Below are 27220 nucleotides of genomic sequence, written 5' to 3'. Positions count from 1 at the left end.
GACCGGAAGCAGGTTGGAGTCTATTCGTTCCAATGGAAGAGTGAACGTGAACACAGCTTCTGAACCCATTCTTTTAGCCCCATGGTCACTGAACTAAATATTGGACCCGGTCGTCACAAGTCACACAATATTCCCAAGATTTTCATACTAAAATAGCTTTTTTCAAAGAGACGGATCAGGTGAAAATCAACTTTATTACTGACCTTTCTCTGTCCCAGTAACACACTCTCGCGGGATCTAGCACCAGTACCAGGTCTCCTAAAAGGCATCTCCGCCCACTTCATGCAGATACGGGAAGTAAACCGGAGATGGTGTGTCTTGCCAATTTTAGTCGGGAGAGTCTTGGCAACAACATGAGACCAAAATACTAGTAGTTCCTGTTATTATAATAACTATAACATTATTATTATGAATAAATATAACATAATGTGCATAAACACGTTGATGAATACATTTGACTAGAAAAGGCACACACAAAATAAGTGTTTTGGTCTCATCTTGTTGCCACGACACCTGCTGGCTGAAAACGACCAAGACTCTCCCGACTAAAATTGGCAATTTACTTCCCGCCATGACCGTCATGGATGAACTTCAACCTGGTGTTTGCACTTTCACCATTTTTGACCCGTTCATTCATCTACATAAACGTTCGACTCAGACATAATTATTGGTTGGATCGGCTGTGCCACGTAGGTGTGAGGGTAGCGTAGCGGCCAGAACCTGAGTCTAGTAGAACATAATCACGATTCAAAGAACCACTTTTAGCACTATTTAGCACCATTTTTGTTTAGTGTGACATATGATCTACAGCCTGTAGATCATGTGTTTACCTGTAGACTACAGGTAAAGTTGTGTGCCAGAATCAGAGACAGGAGAGAGAGAGAGAGAGAGAGAAAGAGAAAGAGAAAGAGAGAGAGAGAGAGAGAGAGAGAGAGAGAGAGAGAGAGAGAGAGAGAGAGAGAGAGAGAGAGAGCACTCACACCTTCCAACAAAAAGAACAATCAAATACTGCCATTGTGATTTGCATATCAAATTAACATGAATGGCCGTGGCTGCATATCAGTGAAGGGCCACACAAAATGGGTGGAATCCATAGAGGTATAATATAACTAGAGGGCGGATTGCCCCGCCCCCAGCTATCATTTCAATGAATGTGCTCAGTGGCGTTTTGAAGCACCCGGAAACCTGCCGGAAGTAGAATTATTGGTTCGATTTTGTATCCCTATAGATGGGTTTCCCGTTGGTAAACATGAGAGGATGATGCGCGCGCAGTGGAGGGAAGAGCCTGTAGAGGGCGCTATTACCCGCAGCAGCTCTGGCCATTGCACATTGATAAAATAAATGGTCTTCACCGGGTTTAATGAAAGTAGATTAAATGATGCAGTTTGTAATATCTTCTTTACTCAATAAAAATGATTTGTCGGAAGTTGGATCTGTCTGTATATAATAGCAGCATTATGCCTATTATGCCTATAATAGCAGCATTATGCCTATCTAAATCCCGAAAATAACAATAGAGTGAATGGCACTTCCGGGTCGTTCTACCTCCCGCATGCGCAGATCGCACACTCTGCTCTGTGATGACGTCGCGCGGAAACCCATCTATAGAGTTATGAGCATGCGCACTAGTGTCCTTTTTGCGTTCTACGGCAGCCCGTGTGTCAAGGATTGAACGCGAGATATTTATTAAATACACTCGAGATGCATATTTATATGTAAATGCATATGTATGTATGTATAATATGTTTACATATTTATATGTATAAATATAAATATCTCTCAGCATGTTTTGCGCGTGCATGTATTTCTCCCCGCCTGCAGTTCCAGCTTTGGCCACTGGGGTGGCAGCTTCAATGTTTCTCAGCAACTCTGGGGGCTTGGTGGAATCCCCCAAAACAGGATAAGAACAGGAGAAATGGAAGAACAGGAGACGTCCAGGAGATGGGGTCAAATAACAGGATTCTCCACACACACACACACACACACAGGCCTTATGCAATATGGTCAAAGATAATGTATTAGTGTATTTATAAGGTTCTATAATTTATGCAGAACACAACTGTACATGAAAATGTAAAAAAAAATAGAAATTAAGTTATTGGCTCTAAAATCTGAAACATCACACACATGCACACAATGCCCCATTTGGAGATGAATGACAATCATGTATCCAAAAATAGGAAATCCTACAATTGCAAGGCTGACAACAAGGTACCACAACCCCTCATATCTTTTCATCTCATGGGGCTACACTGAATTGCACCGCTTCACTGTCCCTCAAGGGTCATCTATTTTAAATGAAACTCTAGGGCTTAACTATGATCTGTCGTACAATGGTGTCGCGTGCCAGAAATAGCTGATCACAACTCGTGCCATCCACGATGCATTGTGAGCTTACACATCGGATATTTACGGCACAGTATAAATACGGTGCGCAGATCAAAGACACCATATATTATAGAGTGCTGTATGCTATTCTATAATGCAAGCGATAACGGCTGAGTGCGTGAGGGTGGTCACCTTGCCGTGACCTGTGAAAAATTCATGCATGTCCCTTTTGAGTAAGATCAACTTTTTCTGACACAGCCATACCCGTAAAATCTTAAAATACATGCACACTCTAGTCTCTCTCTCTCTCTCTGTTCATTTTCTGGGCACACACACACTTTCATATACATGTGCACCGACTCCGTCTTTGTCACTCATACTGACACACACACACACACACACACACCTCACTCTCCCACCCTCTCTCTAATTTCCCCTGTGTCTCCACAGTGAGCTCACTGCAGTGCAGTGCGACTCTCCTCTCTCTCTCTCTCTCTCTCCCCCCCTCTACCTCTCCCACTCCGCCACCCTCCGTATAATAGAATATCGATCGCTAGCCTTTGCCGCAGTGTGTACGCGAGTGTGTCCGCATGTGTGAGTGTTAGTGTGTGCAAGATTGTATGTGAAGGGGGCCCCTCCAAGGTCATCTCCACGGCAACCTGAGCATGGGGTCCTCAAGCTGTGCTGTCACAGAGCAGAGGTCACCAGGGGTCACATGAAGAGGGGGGACGAGAGGGGGACAAGAGGGGGACGGTGGAGCACTGCGGTGTTTGGTGTGACGGAGACAGGGAGAAGAGAAGGAGCCACGAGGGGTTGGAACTGACCTATTCCAGTGTGTTCCAAGACTATGGCAGAAGGATGAGGAAAAAAATAAAAGCTTAAGGGCCTATGAGTTCACTCTGTAGCCTGCCTTGCATGCACAAACAAAAGTAAAAGCATTGTTTCAGTCCACAAAACACAAACCACCTCTCGGAGGTCAAACACAGTGGCCGAGTTACTGCAGTGACAAAATAATGTGATGTCAGGAATGGATGTTTATTGCACTTCCCATTTTTTATTAACATACAAAACGTTTAACTGCAATGTAGAAGAAAACAAATAATAATAATAGTAAGATTGCAAAATATAAAGACAATGAGATGTAAAAGGTAAAAAGAGATTATCAGATTAATATGCAAAGTCAGCAATATACCCAAATATACCTGAAAGAAGAAAACTTGCAGGATGTCTCATATAGATTATTATTCGTGCACTAATCATTGTAAAAATGGTGTGGGGTGATTTTCTTTAGAGGTGTTTTCAATTCGGATCAGTGTGCATATTATTCACCATTATTTCTTATACATACGAAATAATAAAAAAATAATAAAAAAAAAAATATTTAACAGCCCAGAAGGTACTGCAGGGAACATGTGCACGTTTGGACACAAATAATGAGAGGCAACCAAGGTGAGACATTTACAAGGAGAAGGCATAAGCTGTATTGTAATGTGCTTAAGTATGTAGTACATTATCTGTGCACTGGCATTAATATGTAATGAATATCAAGAGTTCTAAATGGGCTATGCTGTCTGTAACAACTATTTCAGAAACAATACCAGGTGCAGTCTAGGTATAATGACTGAATCACCCCCTGCAGGTTAAGTAAGGAGCAATCTAATTTAATATAATGTAGTGTAACATAGACATACTGTACCTATCATAAAGACATTCAGGTGCATCATTAGTTACGGTAGGGGGAGCACATGGGGTACACATTTACCACACTTGCAGAACCGGGATTCAGTTTCCCCCTTCTCCCATCAGTATTAGAACTAGCGTAGGGTCTGACTTAAGGCTGATCTTAGACCAGTGCTTACGAGGTCATCCTCCAGCGGGGTCAGAGTTCACCCGGGTTTCTACACAGGCTCCATTAGAAGCTCCTCGATGTCGGAGGAGTTCTCCAGCTCACGGAACGCAGCGTGAGAACCAATCACAAACAACGTCGCTCCTGAGAAAGGAACAGATCTGATTGAATGACTAAATCATGGAATCACAGCCACAGTACCCTGATGACAGTGGTAACAAATACATGCAATAACCAATTGAATACGGACTCTTATAGGGCTGCAACTATCAATTATCTTCTTACCGATTATTCTATTGATTACTTTTTCGAATCAACCGAATAGTCAAAAAGCACGTTTTTTATAATACAAATATCAATGAATCAACGTTAGTCAATTTTTTTAAATCGACTAAAACGATTAATCTGATAAACCACTTAAGCCCTATTTGACGTATAGTGTCGCACATAAATAGCAAAAATAGCTCATCTACAAGCTCACAACATGTAGGAATGCAACATGTCGTGAGCTGGTAGATCTGCTATTTTCGCTATTTTATTTTGAAATAATAATATTCGATTGAATGCATAAGGTCGATTAACAGATGCACCTCTAGCCTCTTACCTAGAATCCAAAAGAGTGCAGCTCCAGCTCCAGCCAACCAGAAGACAGGGAGAGAAATACCCCCGGCCAAACTCATTTGATGTGGCACGGTCAGCTCCTTACCTGATACACACATGAAACATATCACTGAGAATGTGGCACAGAATCTAGTCATGTTGAATATTCCAGTGATGAAGACGGTTCAGTTGAAGCTTTTTTTTAATGGACTGACACGTGCAGGTTTGTAATCTCCAATTAGTTAATGAAGTTGTCATTTGGCTGGTGGTATCATAGACATGGTGCCTAGTCCCCTTGTACTGTAGTCCCTTTTCATTGTTGACCCTTACTGGTTGGTAGAGTGTAGGTGAGCAGGTGTCTCACGTGACACCGCCAGTGTCCCATCATTTTGGGGACACTTAAATGCCTGAGCTGTCAAGCGTCACCATCAAGTGTTAATAGCAAACAACATTAACTTGTTCTGCCAGCAGCATTCCAAACACTCCTAAAGCTAAATGGTCTACTATGTGGCTGCATTTCACTTCAAAGGATTCCACCGTGTAGGGAACATGTCAAATGTAATGTAAAAACAGAGGGATGCAAACGTGTTCGTCTCCATGCATAATGGTCAATTTATACTCGTCGTATGATGGTGTAGCTCGCCGAAATTAGGTGATCTACAAGCTCACAAAGAATTTTGATATGCAATGTGTTATGAGCTTGTAGATCTCCTTAATGTTAGTTATCAATAGTACAGTGGGGAAATTCAGTAATGTAAGATTGATTGCAAATATTGCATTTATCTGCCATCGTCTAGTGCCTTTTATTCGTATTAGTATCAGCTCAGGCATTGTTTACTAGACACTGACACTATTTTAAAACTGTTTAGCACTGTATCAGATCAAATCCAAACGATACCCAACTCTAATCTTAACAAAAAATAAATAATGTTATCCGTCATCCATGGCAGCTTCACTCACCAAGAACAACCAGCTTGGACTCCAGGGACTTGAGGTGGATAATGTAGAAGGCACCGACATACACAGCCAAGGCAATGAGCAGCATAGGAGAGCTGATGCTGAGGGAGACAATGGACAAGGTTCAGTTCAATCTTTAATATGGCAACAGAGAGATTTCTCTCTGAATTATTTCAGTAGTTTTTGTTACATAGTAGTTTTTGTTTAGTTCTCGTAAGCAAATCTTTGGCTGTCTTTTTTTTGTGCCACATTTCACGGTTTATTTTCAATTGTATTTATTTAACAGTGGAGCAAAAACAGTCATGGTAAACAGTTTTCAGATTTTGTCTATGTTCCAGCGTGTTTTGTCTATATTGTATTTACCACTGAGGAGTTGCACAAAGTTTCATTGTACAGTGTACAATGACAAATAAAGACATTCTATCTATAAAAGCTGAGGAGAGGAAAAGGAAAACCAGAGATATGATGAAAGTAAGTAAACTCTGTAGAAATGTCTTTTAGCATTAGTCTTTTAACATGTTTTATGGTGAAAATGCATTATTTATTTATATTATATCTACTTGTACTGTTATTTGATGTTGTTTGCACCATTTTTTGGCTGAGAAAATTATGGCTGTTGACAAATGTCTTTTAACATTGGTCAGGCGAGAACCTCTGGGAACTCAACTTAGTCAGATAATAACTTGCATCCAGAGCTAGGTGACGGTGTGAAGGTTTGTACTTTTTAAACGATTCCTTTTCCTGCTACCATACACGTCATAACTTGAAAGAGAGAGAAACAAGCACTCATCAGACGAGTAGTTCACAGTACGTGTGTATCACTATCGGGTGCACGGTTCTGGCAGAGTGATTGACTCATTCACACTGAGGAAGGCCTGTGGGCCGAAACGTCCGTCATATGATCTGCTGCTGGGGGTGAATGAAAGAAATCCTAAATGGATAAAAGTGAGTGCTGGTATTCCTTTCTAAGAGACCATACAAATCATGTCATGTCCTCAGTGTGCATTTCTCCTGCCTGCAAACTGAAACTGTACACAAAATGCATTCTACTCATTAATCTTCCACCCTGTCAAATCAGTATTCAACCAATATTCAGCTCCATGTTGCCCTTACATGCAATAGAGGATGAGACCCAGGAAGATGAAGGTATAATTGCTGTTGAAGGTGTCCACATTCCTCACCACCCTCTGACAAAGCTCTCCAAAGTTGCGGGGTTTGGAGAACTTGCGCTGGTCCACGAAGCTGGCCCACGGACGGATGGACTTCCGCCGTCTGTCCAACCACTCCTTAGCCATGGCTGCTGTGAGGCCTTTGGGCAGGAGCCTGCGAGATGACACACAGAAACTAATGCTCTGCCAGTGAGCTACACAGAACTACACCATTATCTCAATCCTAACCTCACGTCACCAGTCTTTCCACCTCGGAGGAAAGCCTGGTATTCGTTATTAATGGCCCGTGTGATCCGGTCTAGGCCACGCCTACTGAAAAAAAAAAAAAAAAAAGAAGCAATTCCTCTTTCCAGAAGTTGCTGTTCCGGTTTGGCGGAGCCGCTTTGTTTTGGTTCCCCCTGTTTGTTTCCCCAATCCCTATTTAAATGGAATAGAATTCCCCGTGGGATAATAAATGTAGACAGATGCTAAATAGTCTCCGGAAAGTACACTCACATTTATATTTAAAAAATAAGCTAAACTACGCCGCATCAAGGATTTTATTAGGTAGGCCCGCCCGCGGACAGACTTATTTTGGGGTGAAGTCTTTCCGGATTTGCTGTTCCGGCCGCCTGATGATGCGCCTGGTGACGTAGGGTTACTTCCGTTCCCGACCGGATCACAACAAAAAAGGTATTGATCCCAGGCTATCTCAATCCTACTAGTAAAAACAAAACATGTAATAGACAGAGAGAAACAAAACAAAATGGAAGCTTACTTTGCCAGTACTCCTGCTGCTCCCCCTACACCAGTAGGATTAGCCTCATCAGCAGTGAACAGGTCTCCGGCCTTGCCGCCCATGTCTACAAGGCAGTTCTCTCCTTTCTGAACTCCAGAAGTCATCTACAGTATCCTATTTGTACTGCTCTGTGTCGTGCAATATGAAATGCAGAGAAACAAAGCAATACATGGATAATTATTATACAACAAGGGGTAGTTGAGGCCAAAGAATGTTGGTGGTCAAACGTGTTAAGTACATTTATGGCTAGTAAGTACATTTACACATACACATAATTTGTCCTCTGCTTGATCCCTAGCAACCCTACTCTGGTGTGAACATTCAACAAAATTAGCAGATTTAGAAGCCTGTCGACATGGAGAATGTTTGTGCAGCTAAATTCTTAGCCTCATATTTGTTGAGGCTACTACTACTTCAAGTTATGAAGTTGTAGATATAGCTATTATCGGCTAAAAGACTTTGGTGTAGAGGCAAAAAAAGAGCTGACCTAATATAAATCTCAGTGAATTAAGTATAGAGTTTAAGTGTTTAATCCAACCATTAGGAGCAGTGGCAGTGGGCAGCCATTATCTGGTTCTTGGAGACCAGCTTCAGCTCTAAGGCCAGTGCCTTTTGGTCAAGAAGACAGCGGCAGTTCTTGTAATTCCAGTTTCATTGTTTGAGGTAGAAACCTACAACACTATCTTTTTTGTAAAAAAAAAAAGAAGAAAAAAAAGAAGAAAACACTCTCTCTTAATATTGTTTTAAAGCAAGTTGTCATTTATATGTTACATTCTGCCCTATAAAGCAGTAACTCATGATGAACAGTTATAGGACTACAATTAGTGCAATATCACTTATATACTGCACCCAGTTGAAACACTTTAAAGCCTTTTTTTAATCCGTTTGATTCTATGCGTAGTGCACTTTTTGACTATGAATGTACTATGTTCCAGAGCACTTTGCGCTTAATGTGAAAGATACCTGTATTACACAGTTATATAATTATATAAACTTAGTAGCAGTATTAGTATAACGTTAGACAGCACCCACTGGCTTTTTCTTAAGAGAATTACATGCATACTGTTAATTACAGGCAGTAGAAAATAGCAATGGACACTTGGACAGTGGTGTTAAGTAGCTAAGTACATTTACTCAAGTAAGTACAGTTTTGAGGTATTTTTTACTTAACTGGAGTATTTCCAATTTTACTTCTACTCCACACACACATATACTTTTACTCCACTATAATTATTTGAAAACTTTAGTTACTAGTTATTTTGTAGATTTTGATTATTATTACACAACATACATTAACCACTTCAACACATACAAGTTCAAAACTTGCAAATCTGCTATTTTCAAAATATTTGTTATACATTTGAAAAGTTGAAATAGGACATTCTGCATAATGAGCACTTTCTACTTTCGGTACTTTAAGTACATTTTGATACCAAAACCTTTGTACTTTTACTCAGTACATTTTGAATTCGGGACTTTCACATGTAACAGAGTATTTCTATATTGGAGTATTGATACTTTTACCTAAGTAAAAAATGTGAGTACTTTTTCCACCACTGGCGATGGAAAATGTTGTTCACCACTGGGTTTGGTCACTGCCACATCAGCTCAACACAGTACACTTCTTATAACGTTACAGTAACTGAGAACAGGGTGTGGATATGACACCACACACCACATATTATATAACAGTAATAAAACACCTTTATGGTTGGTTGTTGATGAACGTCAGCATAACTGCATCACTGATACTACGATCTAGCACTGATCAAAACAGACATAATGTGTTAGGTCCAATCGGAACCTCTCCCTCCGCTGTATAGCTCCGAGATGAGGTTCCTCGTTTGTCGGTGCCGTTTGAGCGAAAATTATCCGCACATTTTCCACTTTACATGTTTCTTACCCCTTTCTGCAAATCGTATCAAAAAAGTAAAGGTTTTCTGAAATGCTCTCAGATGTTTGAAATGTTAACGTAAAATAAAATCTACCCAACGAGTTGAAAAAAGCGTTTAAATAGCTTCTCTCCTAAATGTTTTTAAGACATACCCGGAAGTTGCACCCGCAGAGATAACATTACTGATTCCCCTGGTCAAATGTTGAATTGCATCTTCTAATGCATAATATTATGGAACCGGCTGAGGAGAGAGGCGAATTAAACGCCTTTTTCAACTCGTTGGATCGATTTTATTGTACGTTAAAATGTCAAACATCTGAGAGCATTTCAGAAAACCTTTACTTTTTGGATACGATGTGCAGAAAGGGGTAAGAAACATGTAAAGTGGAAAATGTGCGGAAGATTTCCCCTCAAACGGCACAGGGCCACGTAGGACCTCATCTCGGAGATACATAGCGGAGGGAGAGGTTCTAAATGGGGCTAATAATGGGTATATTGTTTTTTTTTGTTTCTGGTTAATGGTTATATCCAAGCACAGTGTCGCTTCGGGTTGTTTCGTACACACCAGAGAGCAACATAATCAGTTAAATCAGAGACATATATAAATGTAAACACTCACAGTAGAAGTTGGCTCTGTTCTCCCTCTTAGCTAGCAGGCGGATGTGATGATGACGTGGAGATGGTCCCACTAAAAGCGTCCTGTTTATAAAACAATGGGGGAAATACCGCCACCTACTGGTAGTAATAACCTGGTAACCAGGGTTGCCAGATCTGCTTATCATAATTTCCCCGCAAGATTTTATTTGAAAATAGCCGATCTACAAGCTCACAACGCGTCGCATCGCGACGCGTTGTGAGCTTGTAGAACGGCTATTTTCAAATAGCTGATGTATGTTCAAGTGGCCCATAGTCGCTTCTTTTAGGCTGGTTTTCCTAGACCTGGTTGCTTGTTTCTCTCACAGAATCTGGCAACACTGCTGGTAACCACAACTACAGTTATTATACTGTAGTTACAGTACAGTGCAGTGGTGGAAAGTAACTAAGTACATTTACTTAAGTACGGTACTTAAGTACACTTTTGAGGATTTTTTACTTTACATGAGTATTTCCCATTTTCAGTAACTTTACTTCTACTCCACCTCAGAGGCAAATATTGTACATTTACTCCACTACAATTATTTGAAAACTTTAGTTACTAGTTACTTTGCAGATTTAGATTATTATCACAAAACATACATTAACCACTTCAGCCCTATATATATTTCTGCCATTTGAAAATAGCCGATCTACAAGCTCACAATGCTTCGCGATGTGACGCATTGTGAGCTTGTAGATCTGCTATTTTCAAAGATTTTTTTATACATTTTGAACTTGTGAAATGGGACATTCTGCACAATGAGTACTTTTACTTTAGGTACTTTAAAGAGAGCGAGAGAGAGAGAGAGAGAGAGGGGGGGGACGTCATTTCAGAGGAAAAAACAGACAGTCTTTTGTCTCTCTCGTTTGCCACTAGTGGCACAAGAGACAACTTAAAATAACCGATCTACAAACTGACTTATCGCATAGATCAACTATTTCGCAATTTTTTAAAGTACATTTATAGTTAATGCATTTTTGGTAAGTATGTAAATGCTAACGTATTGTCACACGTTCCAATGCACCACGTCACATGTAGATGCAAAAGTGCAACGGGTAATTATTTTACCTTGAATTAAATGTAACCTCCTTTCAATTTAACATACACTTTTGATCATAACTGTGAGAACTTTCTAAAGATTAAAAAAAACGTAAGTAAATAATAGCGTAAATTAAATATCTCAGATGATTTAATGTGTAAAAAGGTGCATCTTCAACTAGCACAAGCCAAAAATGCCTTATACGGACAACTAAGGCAATAAGTACCCTAGACACAGCTTGTTGTTGACAGATCATCAGCGAACATTAGAACACGGTGAGTCTCATCGGATTCTCTGCTTTACATTAACTAAACTAATAAGAAACACAACGTTTTACATTTTAATCTTACAAAGTCACTGTTGTCCGTCTGCCTTAACGTAAGCGTCACAAAATAACCGTCGAATATAAGTCAGTTTTGTCTGTAATCTTATGACCATTATTTCAGCAGTGTTGTTGACATCCGCTGTTGTCTATGTTAATTTAAGGCACGCTATTTATTGTATTCCATTTTAATTTGATGTATCAATAGAAAGAGTGACCATGCAACTCGGCTGTTTATTGTTATTATCTGTTAGAAACTTGGAGTAAATCTCAGCAATTTCTTGTTGTTATCATTAACAGAAAGTATACGAGAACATCTATGGATCACACGTCTTTCACGACCGTCATGGATGAACTTCAACCTGGTGTTAGCACTTTCTCCCTTTTTCCCCCGTACATCTACATAAACGTTCAGATTTCAAATATAAAGTGCTTACCCCATGGCCACGGGTGTTGCAATTATGTACGGGCCTTCAAAAGTACCCGTATAATCCGTATTGTTCAATAAAAAGCATTTTAATCCGATCGGTGGCCATTTTCTCATAGTTATAATGTATCAGAGAGCAATACACCCCCCAACCGATAGGGTCGCGTAGTTGAAAGCATATGGAGGAAATACGGAGAAAATGGCCACCGATCGGATTAAAAGGCTTTTTATTGAACAATACGAAAGATACGGGTTTTTCTGAGGGCCCGTACATAATTGTAACATCCGTGGCCATGAGTTAAGCACTTAACATTTGAAATCTGAACGTTCAGTAGATGTACGGGCAAAAAAGGGAGCAAACGCAAACACCAGGTTGAAGTTCATCCATGACTGTCGTGATATGACGGTCAATCGGTCATGTATCAGGGCTAGAGAACATCTTGACTGTTTTGTTTTTTTTCCAGTGAAACGTGAGTGAGGTTACGTAATAGTCACGTGTACTGGGCGTGTCGTGTCTTAACAGCTCTGTGTGTATGTGTGTGTGTGTGTGTGTGTGTGTATGCATGTGTGTGTGTTCTCTTCTTGAACAAACAACACAGGACAGAAAACCACAACAACAACGCCCTGTACACGTCCAGTTGACACACAACGAGCCTCGATCCGACCTGAGACTCACAGGTATGTCCTTGTTTTGTTTTGTTCTGCTCTGTAAAATACTTGCAGGTTAAATGACTCGACTTAACTTTACGTCAACTCCACCGCACCGACTATATAGCAGGTGTTTCGTTTTTTTAGGAGTGAAAATGGCAGATCTACAAGCTCACCACGCATTGCCAGACAATGAGTGGTGAGCTATATTAATCTAATCGTACAACCATCTATTTGGGGCTTTTAGTGGTTAAAAGCGTCTGTGGTGGTTGTTGTTGAACACAGTAAAGCTTATATATAGATGTCATCTTTCTCCACTGCTTCTTTTTTATTTATTTATCATAATGTAAAATATAAAAGTCTTTTTTGACAAAATGTCACGTACAGAATTGGTCTGGGCCCTGGGGTTCTATCATTGTCACCTTTTGCTCTTCCTGTGTATGTCTCTCATTGTACAACTATTCCCCCCTTTTAAACGTAAAATATCCCCCAAAAAACATTTTGGGGGGGGGGGGGGTTCCCTATGAAAGTAGGGACCTTTTTCCACACACCATAAACACAATTAAGCTATAATATAAGCACTTAAGACCTTTTTTCATACAACATAAACATTGTGACTAGCTGCGAGTTTACTTCCAGTTGCAGTGTTTGTGAATATCTGTAGCTGACAGGAAATAAACTTGGACCCAATCTCACTACCAATAAGTGCTCCGTTATCAACAGATTGTGCTGTAGGTATAGAATAAAGCAACTCGTACAGCATCGAATACAGCGAGCCATCTTTTTGAAAGAGACGGTTTTTGTTTTTATTCAGAACATGAATTAAGTAGCCTATAACGTAGCCTGGCTACCAACATAAATAGATATTTTGTCTTAGAAAGTGTTAGTACGTGACAAGTTTCCTCAAACAACACTCGAACGATAAATCATATAGGTATGTGAAGAATTCACGATGACAGCTACGTATTCTCGTCTTGCGTTCAACAGCTGTCATTATGGCTGAAATTCGCCAGTTAACAGGGTCACTCGTAAAACTGAAACACCTGCTTGGTGTAAGAGAGAGCAATTATACTGTACATCCATGACGGCAATATTGAACTGTTGTCTCCCACCGCCTGACGTGTGTATTTTTTGTGTGTGTGTGTGTGTCCATTAAATGTCTTTATAGCTAACCAGTGTTGACCAGGTTGGAGACTGGCTGTTTGGAGAGGAGAGGCTGTTTTTCAGACCACTGGCCAAAATGTATCGACCATACAGCGATCTCAGGCAGTCGCTCTACTGGGACGAGACGGAATGCCTCAATTACTATGGCATGCTCTCTCTCCATGAAATCTTTGAAATTGTCGGTACTCAGTTGACGGAGACAGACATTGAAGTCATGTCTTTCCTCCTGGATGAAACATTTCCCGGGCGACATCCCCTCGACCCGGCAGGATGGATGGCCGAGATCGGCCAGGAGGATCCAGCCAATGCAGGTGGTGAGCCGCCTGGTCCTGGTCCTGCGCTGCTGAATGCCTGGAGGCGGATAGAGCCGAGAGGCTCTCTCTGCCCCATTGCAGCGAGACACAGGCCAAAGAGTGGCACAGAGCTACTTCTGGAGCTGGAGACGCGAGGCTACCTCAGCGAGGAGAGTCTGGAGCCACTACTGCAGCTACTGAGAGTTCTCACCCGACACGACCTGCTGCACTTGGTGTCACGCAAAAAAAGGAGAACAGGTGAGGATACGTAACGTATATCACTAGACCACTAGGGGGCGATCCCAACTTGCTTCCGATGGTTTTTGAAAACCTTATTATGCCCATACCTAACAACAGCATGCCAAAAATCGAAAACTTGTCACCAATTGCACAATTGTTATGATTTTTTATATATTCCCTCCCCGCTTATAAGCATGTTAAGCTCCCGCCAGCCATCGTGGACGCCAACTTGAAAATTATGCGTTTCTAGAAGTTCGATTTTGTATGTTATTTAGCATACCCAATAGTAACATAATCCATTGAAAAATCTCTTCCATCAATTATTTGGGGTTTCAACCATACCTATCTAATATTGGATTAATTGGAAACAGACCACTAGGGGGCGATCCCAACTTGCATGCGATGGTTTTTGAAAACCTTATGCCCATACCTAACACCATGCCAAAAATCAAAAACATGTCACCATATCCACCAAATCTTGACGATTTCGGCCGAATTCCCTCCAAGCTAAATGAAGAACTGGAAGGCGTACCAGTGAATTGAATTTGGTGCATTGAAATTTAACTGCAACCCTAAAAGCCAAAGAGCTCTGATGCCTCCTGGACGAGAGGTTAGAATGTTTATTCTGTATTTATCCTCTCCTCTAAAGATATCTGGAACTGTGATCTTAAAAAAAAGGTAAATGGTGACTGGTGAGACAAATCTATCTCATCCATAACAACAGTGCATTATGCAAAACCTCTATATAATAAACTGAGGCAGCATGATCCATTTCGTACAATTTCAGTTCTCACAATTTGTAGTATCTATGACAATAATAGAAAGAACATCTGCAATACTGCCAACATTTAATTTAGTTGGGAGATTGCCCATGAGGAAAATAGTAAACATACAACATGATGCATTGTGAACTGTTGTCCTAATTCCATGCTGATCCTGTCTTCCAGACTTCTCCCCTCCCACGCCTGAACCTGCTAGGAAGAAGAGGAAGAAGAGAGGTCACTCCTGGAGCATCAAGGGCCAGAAAATTGCTCCTCCACCACCAGAGAAAGCCTCCTGTGGTAAGAACTGCCTCCATATCTTGTCAGCCTTTCTCTTCATTAGCATTCTAGCTTTGTGGTCCAACATCGCATCACCAGTCCTCTTTGTGTTGCTCTCACTCCTTCACGTCTTCATTCATCCAACCTCCTCCGCTCAGTCTTGACTTAATTTTAGTCATTTCCACCAGACCCCCCACTGGCTAACAAACTTGGAACATGGCTTTTTAACCTAGTGTATCAACCAATCAACTCCTCTCATTTGGGCATTTAAGTTGAGGCTCTGTATACCGGAGTATCCAGTTGTACATTATCTGTGAACTTATAATTGTTCCCTGTTCTCTTCCGTATGCTTTGCTTTGTTCAAACCTGGACTAATGTTAGACTTGGAAGGCATCCCGTTGCTCTGGCTGACTATATTCAGGCCAGCAGGCAAAGACTACTGTATGTTCTCGCCCCCAGCCTCAGGTCTTAACTCATTGAGTGCCATTAACGTGTTTCACATGTTTTTACCGCTATGGCGCAACGTGCCAATGACGTGTTTGACGTGTTTTTGAAAAAATAGTAAAAAAAAAATGTTTTTTTTTTTTTTTTTTTTCCAAACATGTTCAGAACCCAAGATATGATTATCTGAAGATTTGCAGCTCCATCCACTCCTTGTTTAACGTATAACTGAAAAAGGCTGTATCTCGCTTCCTTTTTACTTTGAAAAAAACTCTGGCACTGGGACAACATAATATAGAAATAATTCTGGAAATTCTGGCACTCAATTGTACTACCTATGAGTATGTAAAAGAACAAAAACGAATAAACAAAACGTTTAAAAATATATATATATCTGGCACTCAATGAGTTAATGGCTTAACTTGGTCTTTGGTCATACAATAAAAAAAAGAAAAATCCTTGGATTTCTTGGATCATGACGCTATAAAGACCACACTCATTTTCTGCCTAACTAATTTTCTGAGTGCTAACCTTCTATCTACTACTTTCTCATTCTGAGGATTCCTTGCGACAGACGTGTGCCAGATAAGCTTATGTGATTTGTGGCCTTTATAAACCAAAACATGCCACAAATCAACAGACTGAATTCCTGTTGCAGAGGGGTTTGAAATTCTACACCAAGCCCTTTGCGTCATGGACAGACAGACAACCGTATGAACATGAGGAATGGCCTGCAGAATGTCTGCATGCTTGTGCAGCCAAAAGTCCCTTTTTTAATATAAAAGCCCATTGAACTCCACAGAATTGTAACAGAACATCAGGTGTAGGCTACTATTGTTTTGGCAAAGATATTGGCCAGAATACCATGACAAGTTTTAGCCTTAGTTTTCATCCACCCTGTTTCACAATCATTTTGGCATGCATGAATGAAAACACAATGCTTGCATTAAAAGTCCTGTTATTTTTCAGGTATATCAGTTCCAGCTGAAATGATGTGAATAAACTAGACTGACCCCAGTACAGCACTTCCCCATCCATGTTACTCGCTCTGTTTCTCATCTCATTGTCCCCCTCGCCTCTCCATAAACCATAATGCAACTGCTGGGAGATTCTACCTGTACTTCCATTTCTCTGTGGCAATTCAGTAGCCTTTTCTCTTCCCTCATCACATTTTCTTCCTCTCACACAACAAATTGTTTTCAGCTGCTGTTACGAGCTCATTCCGGTAGGTGATCTGTTCTCATTTGCTGTGATAAGACTTGCCCACCACTAGATTCAGGCATTGTTCTCCTAAATTCTTTTAGCTCGAGTCCAAGTGACATTAAAGTGCCAACCATCACAGCTCACATTCCTTAACCCTACCAGAAAAATTATATAATTATTTGAAACCATTCATCTAGCGCAAGTTTCCCACGTGACACTGGAAAGCTGTATAGCGAAATTCTCAATGTTCCGTTATTTCTGCCATTGCCTGCCTTTTTATTCATGACCGATGCTAGTTCCTGTCACCGCAAAAAGATTGAACTTACACTCTCCATACACGGATCTGCCCCTCTGTTTGAAATGATCTGGTCATTCATGCCGCCCCTCTCAAAAGCGACACCTTGCGAATGCCTTCCATTGCGTGTTGATCAAAACATCCTTTTATCTGAACAAAGGCCCGTTGATTCAGATTGACATAATAACCAAGCCATCTACAAATGAAGACAAGCCCCTCCTAGCTAAGCTGCTGTAAGAGTGATGTTAACGTTACCTGTGAACTGTGACCATGCTGCTGTCTTGACTCCGCATTTAATTCCTTCAGGTTGACTCAGGACTCAGATCGAGTAACCCTAGGAAACAGTGGAACATGGAGAAAGAGAAAAGAGTGAGGCTGGGGAACAAAACAAAAAACAAGTTTGTTGCACCACTGTCCATACGTTCAGCAGTGTGTGTGACGATCAGCTCAGTGGTTCGCTGTCTCACAAGTCTGGTCCCATGCCTAAGGTAAAAGAGGCCTGCTTCCTCACAATGGGGATTTGAGGCTGTCTCTATGATCTGTATTCAATGCCTGTGTATTATATTATAGCTGTCCTCCTTCCTTGTGCACTTCAGAAAAAAAAAAAAAGCAAGTTTGCTCTCAACAAAGCAATATTTAGTGGCTGAGATGGCTTTTGTTACTTTTTTATTTAAGGACTTAATTGTTTTTGCTTTTCTGATGAGGGGTGTCGATCTCTCACTATTTCACAGAACTGATGGAGTGCTCACTTCAAAATATTTAAAATATTTTTTGATCGGTGAAGAATATAGACTGGATATTGGTCCATCGTCAAATCTCTTTTCATATGCCTCAACACGTATTGCACAGAGTTTTGAGATTATAATTAATATTTAACCCAAAGTACTTTTAACTTCTGTTGGAGTCTACTGTTATTTCTGTGGCAGATTTGTTGAGGCCATTGGTCATTCATACAAATGTCAGCTCCTCTGGTCACAAAGGTCAATCTTAAGACTTGAACGAACCCAAATGAAAACTGGCAAACTATATACAGTATGATGACAAATCATCTTCAATGTATTTAAAGTAGACTGCAAACGGCTATACAATTGAATTATGCACGTCCACTGTCAACAATATTACCGGTGTTGATACGTATTTATTCATTGTAGTGGGAAAATCTTCCACAGCGCGGAAACTCTACCACCTCTGTGGTCTCTGTTGATCATAAATGCTAAACATGGGTCGTGGTTGCCGTTTTCTCAGGTCCAAACCTGTCCATTGCGTTACTCGCACAGTTCTGAAGAAAAATCTGCCAAGTGGTGCTTTGCTGAGAGAGAGAAACCCCTTGCTTTATCTCATCTCTGTGCCCTATGTGTGTATACTGTATGTGTGTATGGTCACAGGGTGCAGAGATGGATAGGGCCCCTTAGTCCGATGTTGGCTTCCAGCATTCAGACCCTACCTCTGCTACCACTCTATGTACTCACTGTTGCAACTCATCTCTGAGAGCATTTTCAGTGAAGTGTCTCATTTACACTCTGCCAGTTGAAAGCTGCTCTTACAAATGCCCACAAAGTGTTGTAACTTTCAGCTAAGAGGAACCTTTTTCGTGCAATCTAAATGGGATGCTTGTGAAGGCCTGTGTTGTAATGAACCTCAGTGAAGGTACAGTAGGGTGATTTTAACATAACAAGTCCGCCTAGTGAGTCCACATGATTAGGCCAGGTTGTAGTTGGAAGGCCATGGATTCAAACCTTCTGTAGACAGTCTGTCCATAATGCATCCTACTGAAATGTCGTTGAGAAAGACTCTAAACTCTGCCTGCTCCTTCATTCTAAAGGTAAATTTGTACTTGGTCATATAACCACTTCGCTTGAAAGGATTATTTATTTTCCAAAGACAAATGTCATTTTGTCTAGCCAAGTAACACTTGGGTAAAGTATGAATTGGCCTTAAGGATTGGAAATGAAATGTGGTCATCAATGTTAGGATTACGGAATCGGTCAAGGTTACTCCCAAGCATCCTGTTTAGATGCATACTGTACCATGGAGATGAAGCACGTCTGAGCTAAATTGACCTAACCACTATATCCCAGAATTTAGACCTCATTACAACTAATAGAAATGAGTGCTGTGCCATGCCATGTTTGTTCTTAAGAAAACCACCCGTTCGACAGATATCCAACCCACCTGTGCTTGTCTCTTCTCTCCTTTTTTCTCTATGTTCACAGTTCTAAACAGGCCAACCTGAGAGTGTGTCAGGAAAACCCTCCTCATTCACAATGAGGGGTAGAGAACGGACTGTAATCGCTCAAACCATGCAAACTGGTACTGAGAGCGAATTTGTTTTTCTGTCTTAAGAGCGGGGTCTGTGTGGACCGTCTCTTGATACCTCCCCTAACTCTCCACTCTCGGTCAGTCGTTCAGCAGAAAAACGGATCGATAAAGAGTTGAAGCTCTCCGCAACCAAGTGACTTCTCTTAAATGGGTACTTAAACTTTTTTTTTTTTCTTTTCATTTGGGTCGGGGTGAGATGGAAGAAGCCAAACGGGTTCTGTATGTGTTTTTAAAGGGAGAAAATGAAAGCTGTGTCTCCTAATGTCCTGTCTAAGTGGATCCCTCTGTGTCTGATGAAGCATGAAGTGCTCTGTAACCCTAACAAAATGACTTTTTTTTTTCTTTTTTCTATTTTACGGCCCTCTCCACTTCACCACTGTCTCCATTTCCATCTTGCCCATTCGGATATGGGGCAGGAGGGAATACAAGGCAATCTATAATCTATAAATTAAGTAATTGCAATGAAGGGCAGGTGGTTATCACAGCCACGTGCCCAAACAACCTCAGATGGCTTAACAGTCCGACTGCTAAAACTGTTAAAAAGTTTTGCTGCCATGTTCAATAGTCACTCCTGTTTGGCATTCAGTTAAATCCCCCCCCACCCCTCCCTCCCCTGAGCAGAGAAAGTGCTCACTAAGCACATTTTGTCATTTGCCGATTTGACACCAGGCTGGCAGAAATGGATAACTATAGCCTTCGAGAGCAGCCATGATGTGTGTTATGATGAGGTGCCTCTAAACATGTCAAAATGCTGTATCTCTTTTTGTCCATGGAGTTTACTTGCAGAAATGCATCTCTAGATTCAATGCAATCTGCTAGATGTTGTAACAGAAGAGCTTAAATAACTTTATGTCAACATAGGATTTCACTTGTGTCATTTTGCCATCAAAGTAGAGTTCTGTGTCAATGCAAACAGCATATTTTGAGTTCTTGTACTGTGACATTGCTTTCATGAACAACAAAAGAACCTATTCAATCAATTCTCCTAGTGTGAGTTTTCTCTGTGTGTGCGACTGTAAATAACTTGAATTTAATGCTATGCTTCCAGAAGTGAAATATTGATTGAATCTAGTTCACTCCCAACCTTTTTCAAATACTTGTAAGCCCTGTTGTCAAACCCTGGGGATAACTTTGTTTTTAATCTCCCCTTTGATTCAACCATGTCTATATGAAAAGCATCCTCATTAAAACCATGTGAAGTTCAGAAAGCGGGGAACCAGTGTTTGGTTTTCACTCTCCTTCAAAATGTCAAGAGATGCATAATCGATGCCCTGACTCAACATTTGCATTTCTGATGGTGGCATCCAAAGCTGGGCCTCTTCTGACTCTCATTCCACTTTCCGGTAGGGGAAATGGAATGAGCCAATTTCATTGGACACGAGCAGTGGGATCACAGCTGACTTTAAACCTTGTGATCACATGATAATTCACTATTGGTGCATCCTCTTTGGGCTCTGTATTTAGGACAAGGCGCCTCCTGTGTCTAAACTGAAACCTGGTTCGTTGTCTTCACCAACAGGGTCATGGGTATATGTATTCCATATACGTACATATGTATACATATGGCTTTGACTCTGATTAGTTCACATAGTGCCCCTAATGTAAAGAGTGTCTATATCTCATTTAATTTCCTCTTCCTTGCTGCTGATGTAGTTGAACTTTTAAATGGACCGAAGCACCCAGAGATGTTTTTAGTTATTTTGTTCCCCTGCCATATCTTCATTACTGCTATAGTTCTTAAGATCTGTATTTTGTCAGTATTTATTTAAGAAGTTTCAGTAGGGGAGAGTTGGGCTGGGCCTCGAAGAGGAAACTCCAAATAAATCACCCAAAAATGTTTTTGAGAAAAGCTGCTATATAATTTTGAATTGACAGTGTTGTTCGAAAATGCTAACGTTATCATTGCAAGAAGAATTTGGGGTGGTGGGGGTTGATGGTGGAAGTGAGGGAGGGAGGGCTGGATTTTTGTTTCAGCGAAAGTCATCCGTCAATGGTTTCCACTCTTCCAAGCTCTGGAATAATGACATGAGAGGACGATCACAACGGTGCTCTTGCTCTGTACAGTATGTATCATTCTGAACCTTCTCGCTGTGCTGCATGATCGCAAATCCTTTTCCACAGTGGATCGCATCATGGAATGAGTTAATCAGTTAGAACCTGGTGCTTGAAACAAACAAATAAAAAGAATTCCGCAGACCTCAATCAAAGGGCAACTTTAGACTTGTGTACTCCATGACATACTAGTTGCTTATTTTCCTGTGGCGCTGTCAGGTTTAAAAAAATACACACCAACTGCAATCCTTCGCCTCCCTAATTGAATGGTGATTTGCCAAAGAAACTGGAAGTAGACGACGAACAGGATGCCATGTCAATTTTCCATTCCATTATTCTGTTCCGATGACCTTCAGTCCACAGCTGTTCAGCTGCCCTCAAAGATTACATTTTTGTTGAGGTTAAATATGAGACCACAGAAATTTGGCGATAAGGTGGGGAGTAATCCACAGGACACACTGCTGGTTGTTACTGTAGAACATTTCTTAATTCTCCACATCATCACCAGTTCATTTGGAAGGCCCACCATTCTGTGAGTGTCATGCCAGTAGTAGCCTGTTCAAAATAATGTGATTGTTACAGCTTCACTCTCCTACTGTTGGCATACTACGGTTTTGCTCTGCCCTACTGCACCGCTATATACACTGCTTTAAGAATATAAAAAGGAATCGCATCCTTTATTTTATTACATGTTATGCTAGTGTACAGTTGTACCTCTAGTCAAGTCAGTACATTTATTCTTGTCGAAGTCCCCCATCTGCTACTCCAGACACTCCTTATCATCCTTGATCTGATGCACCAAATGTAGATGAGCTTAAACCAACTGACTTAAATGATGTCGTATGTGTCCCATGTTTCTTTCCCTCATTGGACCCCATGCCCTCCCCCCTCTCCGGTTCCCCCATTTTCCCCTGTTCTGTCCCCATCTTGTCTGGCTTCACCACCGTTTTTATCCCCCCCCCCCCCGTCGTTTTGTCTGTGGCCCCAATGTGACCTCTCCTCGCCTCTCCTCTCCCCTTTTAACGTTCATGTGACCATCCTCTTCACCTTGACTCGTTTCATTTATGTACGCAACCCCCATTCCTGTGCCTCTCCCCCGCGTGCTCATATAATTTGCTTTCTCTCTTCTACCTCTCATATCTACCATTATCTCCCACTCCCGCCTCCCCCCCCGTACCCCCTCTTCTTCCTCTACCACTCCACCCAACCACCCCCCCAAACCCTCAGATGTGCGTCTGCGCGTGCGTGCTGAGTACCTGCAGCAGGAGTCTGCACTTCGCAACGGAGTCATTTCTGACAAGCAGCAGCCTCTGGAGCGGCAGTTTGAGTTGTTCAGGTACTGGTAAACTCTTGGACGTATTGCACGCTTTGTTTGAGTGTAGAAGTAATCCACGGTCAATGGAGCCACATCTTCATTTGGTGTCATGTCATTACACTCTGTTTACATTCTGTCCTGCATTGTCTTCATTGTTTTAAACGTGCTCTTGCAGTATTTGTCAGGCTGTTCTCAATGTGTAAGTGGGATAAAAACAGGATTAAAGCACTAACTGGAACTAAACCAAATTTAAATGAAAATCGCAACTGAATTTAATAATCACCTTGATTGAATCTCAGTGCACATAATGATAATGTACTTAATTGATCTCCATGGGGGAAATTTAGAAACGTAAAGCAAAGACTATAATGTTGAATAATACAAAGTAAAATCGGATAGCTGTACTCTGTTGAACGAATTAATTTTGATTGCGACTCTGCTTTCCCATCTCAGCCGTGCCAGCTCATTGCTGCGGGAGCTTGAGGTGGGCTCTGTGGTCTGTGACATCAAGTTCACAGAGCTGGATAACCTGGAAGCCTTCTGGAGCGACTATCTTCGTGGCGCCCTGCTGGAGGCCCTCAAGGGAGTCTTCATCACCGACTGGATGAGGTCAGAGGCGGGGCCCGACGGCGTGCGCTTGCTCATCAGTGTGGACCAGGATGACTATGAGGAGGGACGCCTGGTGCTAATGGCAGGAAGATGTCAACAAAATGGCAGCAAGATGCCAAACACCTGTTAATGGTAAGACCAACACACACACACACACACACACACACACACACACACACACACACACACACACACACACACACACAGTATATATGCTGGTGGTTAAATACCGGTACATGTATTTCTGCTCATACAAAGGAAGTTCAGCTCATGTTGCCTGTCAATTGACAGGAGCAGAAATACCTGTTCTAAAATTGCTATTGTGACAAATTGAGCTCATTGTTTTCTGGCAAGGCTTAACAACATTTTCTTGGGTTTTTGACGTAGTCAGTGCAAGAAACATTGCCAATAGTTGGATCAGCCTTTAACCAGTCAAAGCCACAAAGCGGCATGATGTCGAACTCTTGCCCTGACCTCTTCCAGTTCCACAATTATTATTATATTTTCAGAACTGCGGGGTGCCCAGTGACTCACCCGGTAAGCATTCCTCTAGCTGGCCCGGGTTTGTATCCAACCCAAGGCTTTTTGCTGCATGTCTCACCCCTCTCCTGACTCTCCACTATCACTATCAAATAAAGGTATAAAATTTTTTATAAAACATATTTAGAGCGGCTCATTATCTGAGCTGATTCTCAGTGGATGTTTTTTCCAGACTAATATGTTGAAGTGAAAACTGAAGATCACGAGGTTAAGGCTGGCTATATGAGGCTATATTTATTGTACTACTGTAGATAAGAGTTATCTGAGTCTTGGGTGTGGAGGTCATGTGATAGCGTGGGATAGGAGATGGTATGGGATATACAGTATACTGTTACGACCTGGTTGTGTTGTTCTCAAACCATTCAATAGATATATTGGTAAGTAAAACAGTCATCCAAAGTAGTTAGTTGTAACAAAGTACCTTTTGTGTAATGGCACATCAAAGAATGCAGCACCTCCCCTGGCCAACAGGCATAAAGCATGGGAGGTTTTAGCCATAACAAAAAACATTGCTACTACACAGGATGATTTGTAAATATAGCTTGTTCTCGTTTGAGTCCAAACAGGCTGAGTGTTAAATTAGGATATGTGAGATAAATATATTGAAATGGGGAAAGGGATTACACTAACCCAATTCCAAAAGCGGTTAATTGTATTGTAATCATCACAGATACAACTACACTAAACTACAAACACTAATGGAAAAACCTGAACTTGGGCTGCAACTATCAATTATTTTCTTAGTGATTATTCTATTGATTACTATTTTCCAGTTTTCTTTGATTTTGGTTTTTGAATTGGTTTAATTTTTTCTGCATCAACGAATCGACGTGAAAAACATTTCCCCTAATATACAATAAGCCCTCTATACTTAGTTGCACTAATATTTGATCTATTTTGAAAACATTTGCAAGGGAAAAAAAGCTACATTATTGTTTTAATAATTGATTTGATTATTTCGATTCGTTTGAAAAATGATGCACCCCTAATCTGAACATGGACTTATTGAATAGCATTTTAAGGCACATTTAACACATCTTGGAACAAAATATTGATTATTGTAAATGCTGCTGATACAGTGAAATTAGTCTCAGTAAATGGTAAGAAATTGTTTCAGGTCTTTCTTTTCTATTTGGGTAATTATTTTTAAGCAACCCCTTCCCCTTTTTTCTTTCTAGTCATGTAATATATTTAATGGCCACTAGATGGCAGACCCTGCCATGGCTTGTAATTGAGCATAGCAAACCCTCACAATAATGAAATCTAGGCTTTTTGGTTTTATCATTCTCATTGTTTGCAAATGAGAGAGAAGCATAGAGGAGGGGAAAAAAATGCTTTCCTTTGTGGTTTGTTATACAGGTGCTGCTCCATAGGAAACGGTGTCAGTCAGAGAACAGGAAACGAGCAAGCCTGCACCAGCCGTACCACAGGAAAGCCCCTGCAGACAGTGCCAAGCTTGAATAAAAGGACAGACACTCTGGACTGTTAGACTTCACAAACCACTCTGTTCTTTTGAGACATACAGGTTGCACTAGCTTCTGAAGCACACACACACACTTGTCAAGTGCCTTGTCCATCATTTATTCAAGCTTGGAGACTGTTGTGTAGTTTCGATGTGTATCCACATGCCAACCAAAGACTGGAACTCTCATGAATACCCTTTTGACCAGCCATGTGAGCTGCAACCTAGCAAGGCAAGCTTTGACCGGGAGAGATTTGTCAGGTTTTCGTTAAAATGTAGGACTAGGATGGGAGGGACCAGGTTTCGTAACCAAGTGTTGACAAAAGCTCTTAGCTCTATCAAAGGAAAGATAATGAAAATGTTAAAAGTACAAACGTGAGCATCGTTTTTTTTTTTTATCCGTGAGGGAATTTTCATTTTATCATACATTGATGGCGAGGGAGTAATGGATTGTTTGTCTGGCATTTGCACTAGCTTTGGTGCTGGTGTGCCTAGTTTACACTCTGATAACAAAACACTGGTGCTCTCCATCACTGCGGGCTGTGATAACCCAACTTGGCTGTGATTGCTGTGGTCAGTGAACATGGCAGGTGCCAGCAGATGACAGCAGTGATTAGGAGCGGTCTTCAGCGGACCATGGAAGATTCATCATCGCGAGCTTGTCAACACACCGAGAAGGGATATAACACAAGGAGGGGTGGGATGGGGGGGGGGTTGGTTTCCGAGGCTCCCAGCTTAGGTCCCGGCACTCGGCGAGAGCTTTCCTTGGTAAAGTGAAAGCACAGGATGGCCGTCCGGTCAATAGAAGCGATGTTGGGTGGGGGGGGGACGGCGCTAGTGAGGGTAGATCTGAATCAAAAGTGCACATCCCTGGCTCCACTCAGCCCTGCCGTGTAAGGGCCGGTGGAGTGGCTCACGGACAGCTGTCTAGCCACCCTGCTGGAACTAATGCCTGGACTTCACTCATAGAGGACGATCAATAACAGCCCTCTCGCTCTAAGTCCCCTCATACAAGCGCGACTTAAGACCGACTGCTCGCTGTACCGACTGAAGAGAGACATGTGCTCCATGGGACCAAGGCAAGAGACGAGCACAGGAAGTGGACATATGGGGAGGGGGGGGGGGCTTGTTTACCTTTCTGTATGTTTCAGTATGTGCATTAATGAAATTATTAATATATCTTTGTACTGTTCATAGGGAAAAAAAAGTTGGGGAAATGTCATTGCCGTGTGTAGGGGGGGGTAGACTTAAGTTTAAAAAGCTGGACATTTAATTTTTTGCATGGCATGTCTTTTTGTTGTGTTCATTTTAATACATTAGGAATACTTTCTGATTAAAAAATAATTATTATCCTGGATTCAAGGTTTGGATGTTTCTTTTTATCAAATCCAAATGAATATGAATTATTTGCTACAATATTATTTGCACCAAACATAAAGCTGCACTTAAAGAGATTCCTATTCATACTGAATAATTGTAATATTGTATGAATAAAACAAACTGTGTCATCATACAAATGATCAAATGTATATAGAGTAGTACATCAACCGTAATATGGGTGATAATCAAAGTGTTTATCGCACAGAAAGCTACATGTATTAT

At 41.2% G+C, this 27220-nt stretch overlaps 2 protein-coding genes across 3 annotated transcripts; one reads left to right on the top strand and one right to left on the bottom strand.

The window, feature by feature from the left end:
- Window positions 1-3344: 3344 nt before the first annotated feature.
- Window positions 3345-7796, bottom strand: rabac1 (Rab acceptor 1 (prenylated)). 2 transcript variants are annotated; one of them, XM_080426654.1, is made up of 5 exons: window positions 7658-7796; window positions 6845-7054; window positions 5735-5832; window positions 4779-4880; window positions 3345-4318 (listed from the first exon to the last, which is right to left on the bottom strand). In XM_080426654.1, the coding sequence occupies exons 1-5, from the start codon at window positions 7780-7782 to the stop codon at window positions 4227-4229; spliced, it is 627 nt and encodes a 208-aa protein (XP_080282780.1). In that variant the 5' UTR covers window positions 7783-7796; the 3' UTR covers window positions 3345-4226. The 2 variants fall into 2 exon arrangements, with proteins under 2 accessions (XP_080282780.1, XP_080282779.1); XM_080426653.1 differs by having other exon boundaries at window positions 6845-7075; window positions 7658-7794.
- Window positions 7797-11494: 3698 nt separating this feature from the next.
- dedd1 (death effector domain-containing 1) lies at window positions 11495-27009 on the top strand. The gene is made up of 7 exons (XM_080425413.1): window positions 11495-11523; window positions 12597-12675; window positions 13814-14360; window positions 15290-15403; window positions 22920-23028; window positions 23461-23748; window positions 25516-27009. The coding sequence occupies exons 3-6, from the start codon at window positions 13886-13888 to the stop codon at window positions 23744-23746; spliced, it is 984 nt and encodes a 327-aa protein (XP_080281539.1). The 5' UTR covers window positions 11495-11523; window positions 12597-12675; window positions 13814-13885; the 3' UTR covers window positions 23747-23748; window positions 25516-27009.
- Window positions 27010-27220: the final 211 nt, after the last annotated feature.

Source organism: Gymnoscopelus braueri (assembly GCF_963280865.1).
Source record: "Gymnoscopelus braueri genome assembly, chromosome: 4".
NCBI classification, from domain to species: Eukaryota; Metazoa; Chordata; class Actinopteri; order Myctophiformes; family Myctophidae; genus Gymnoscopelus; species Gymnoscopelus braueri.
This window is presented reverse-complemented; position numbering and strand designations above follow the sequence as displayed.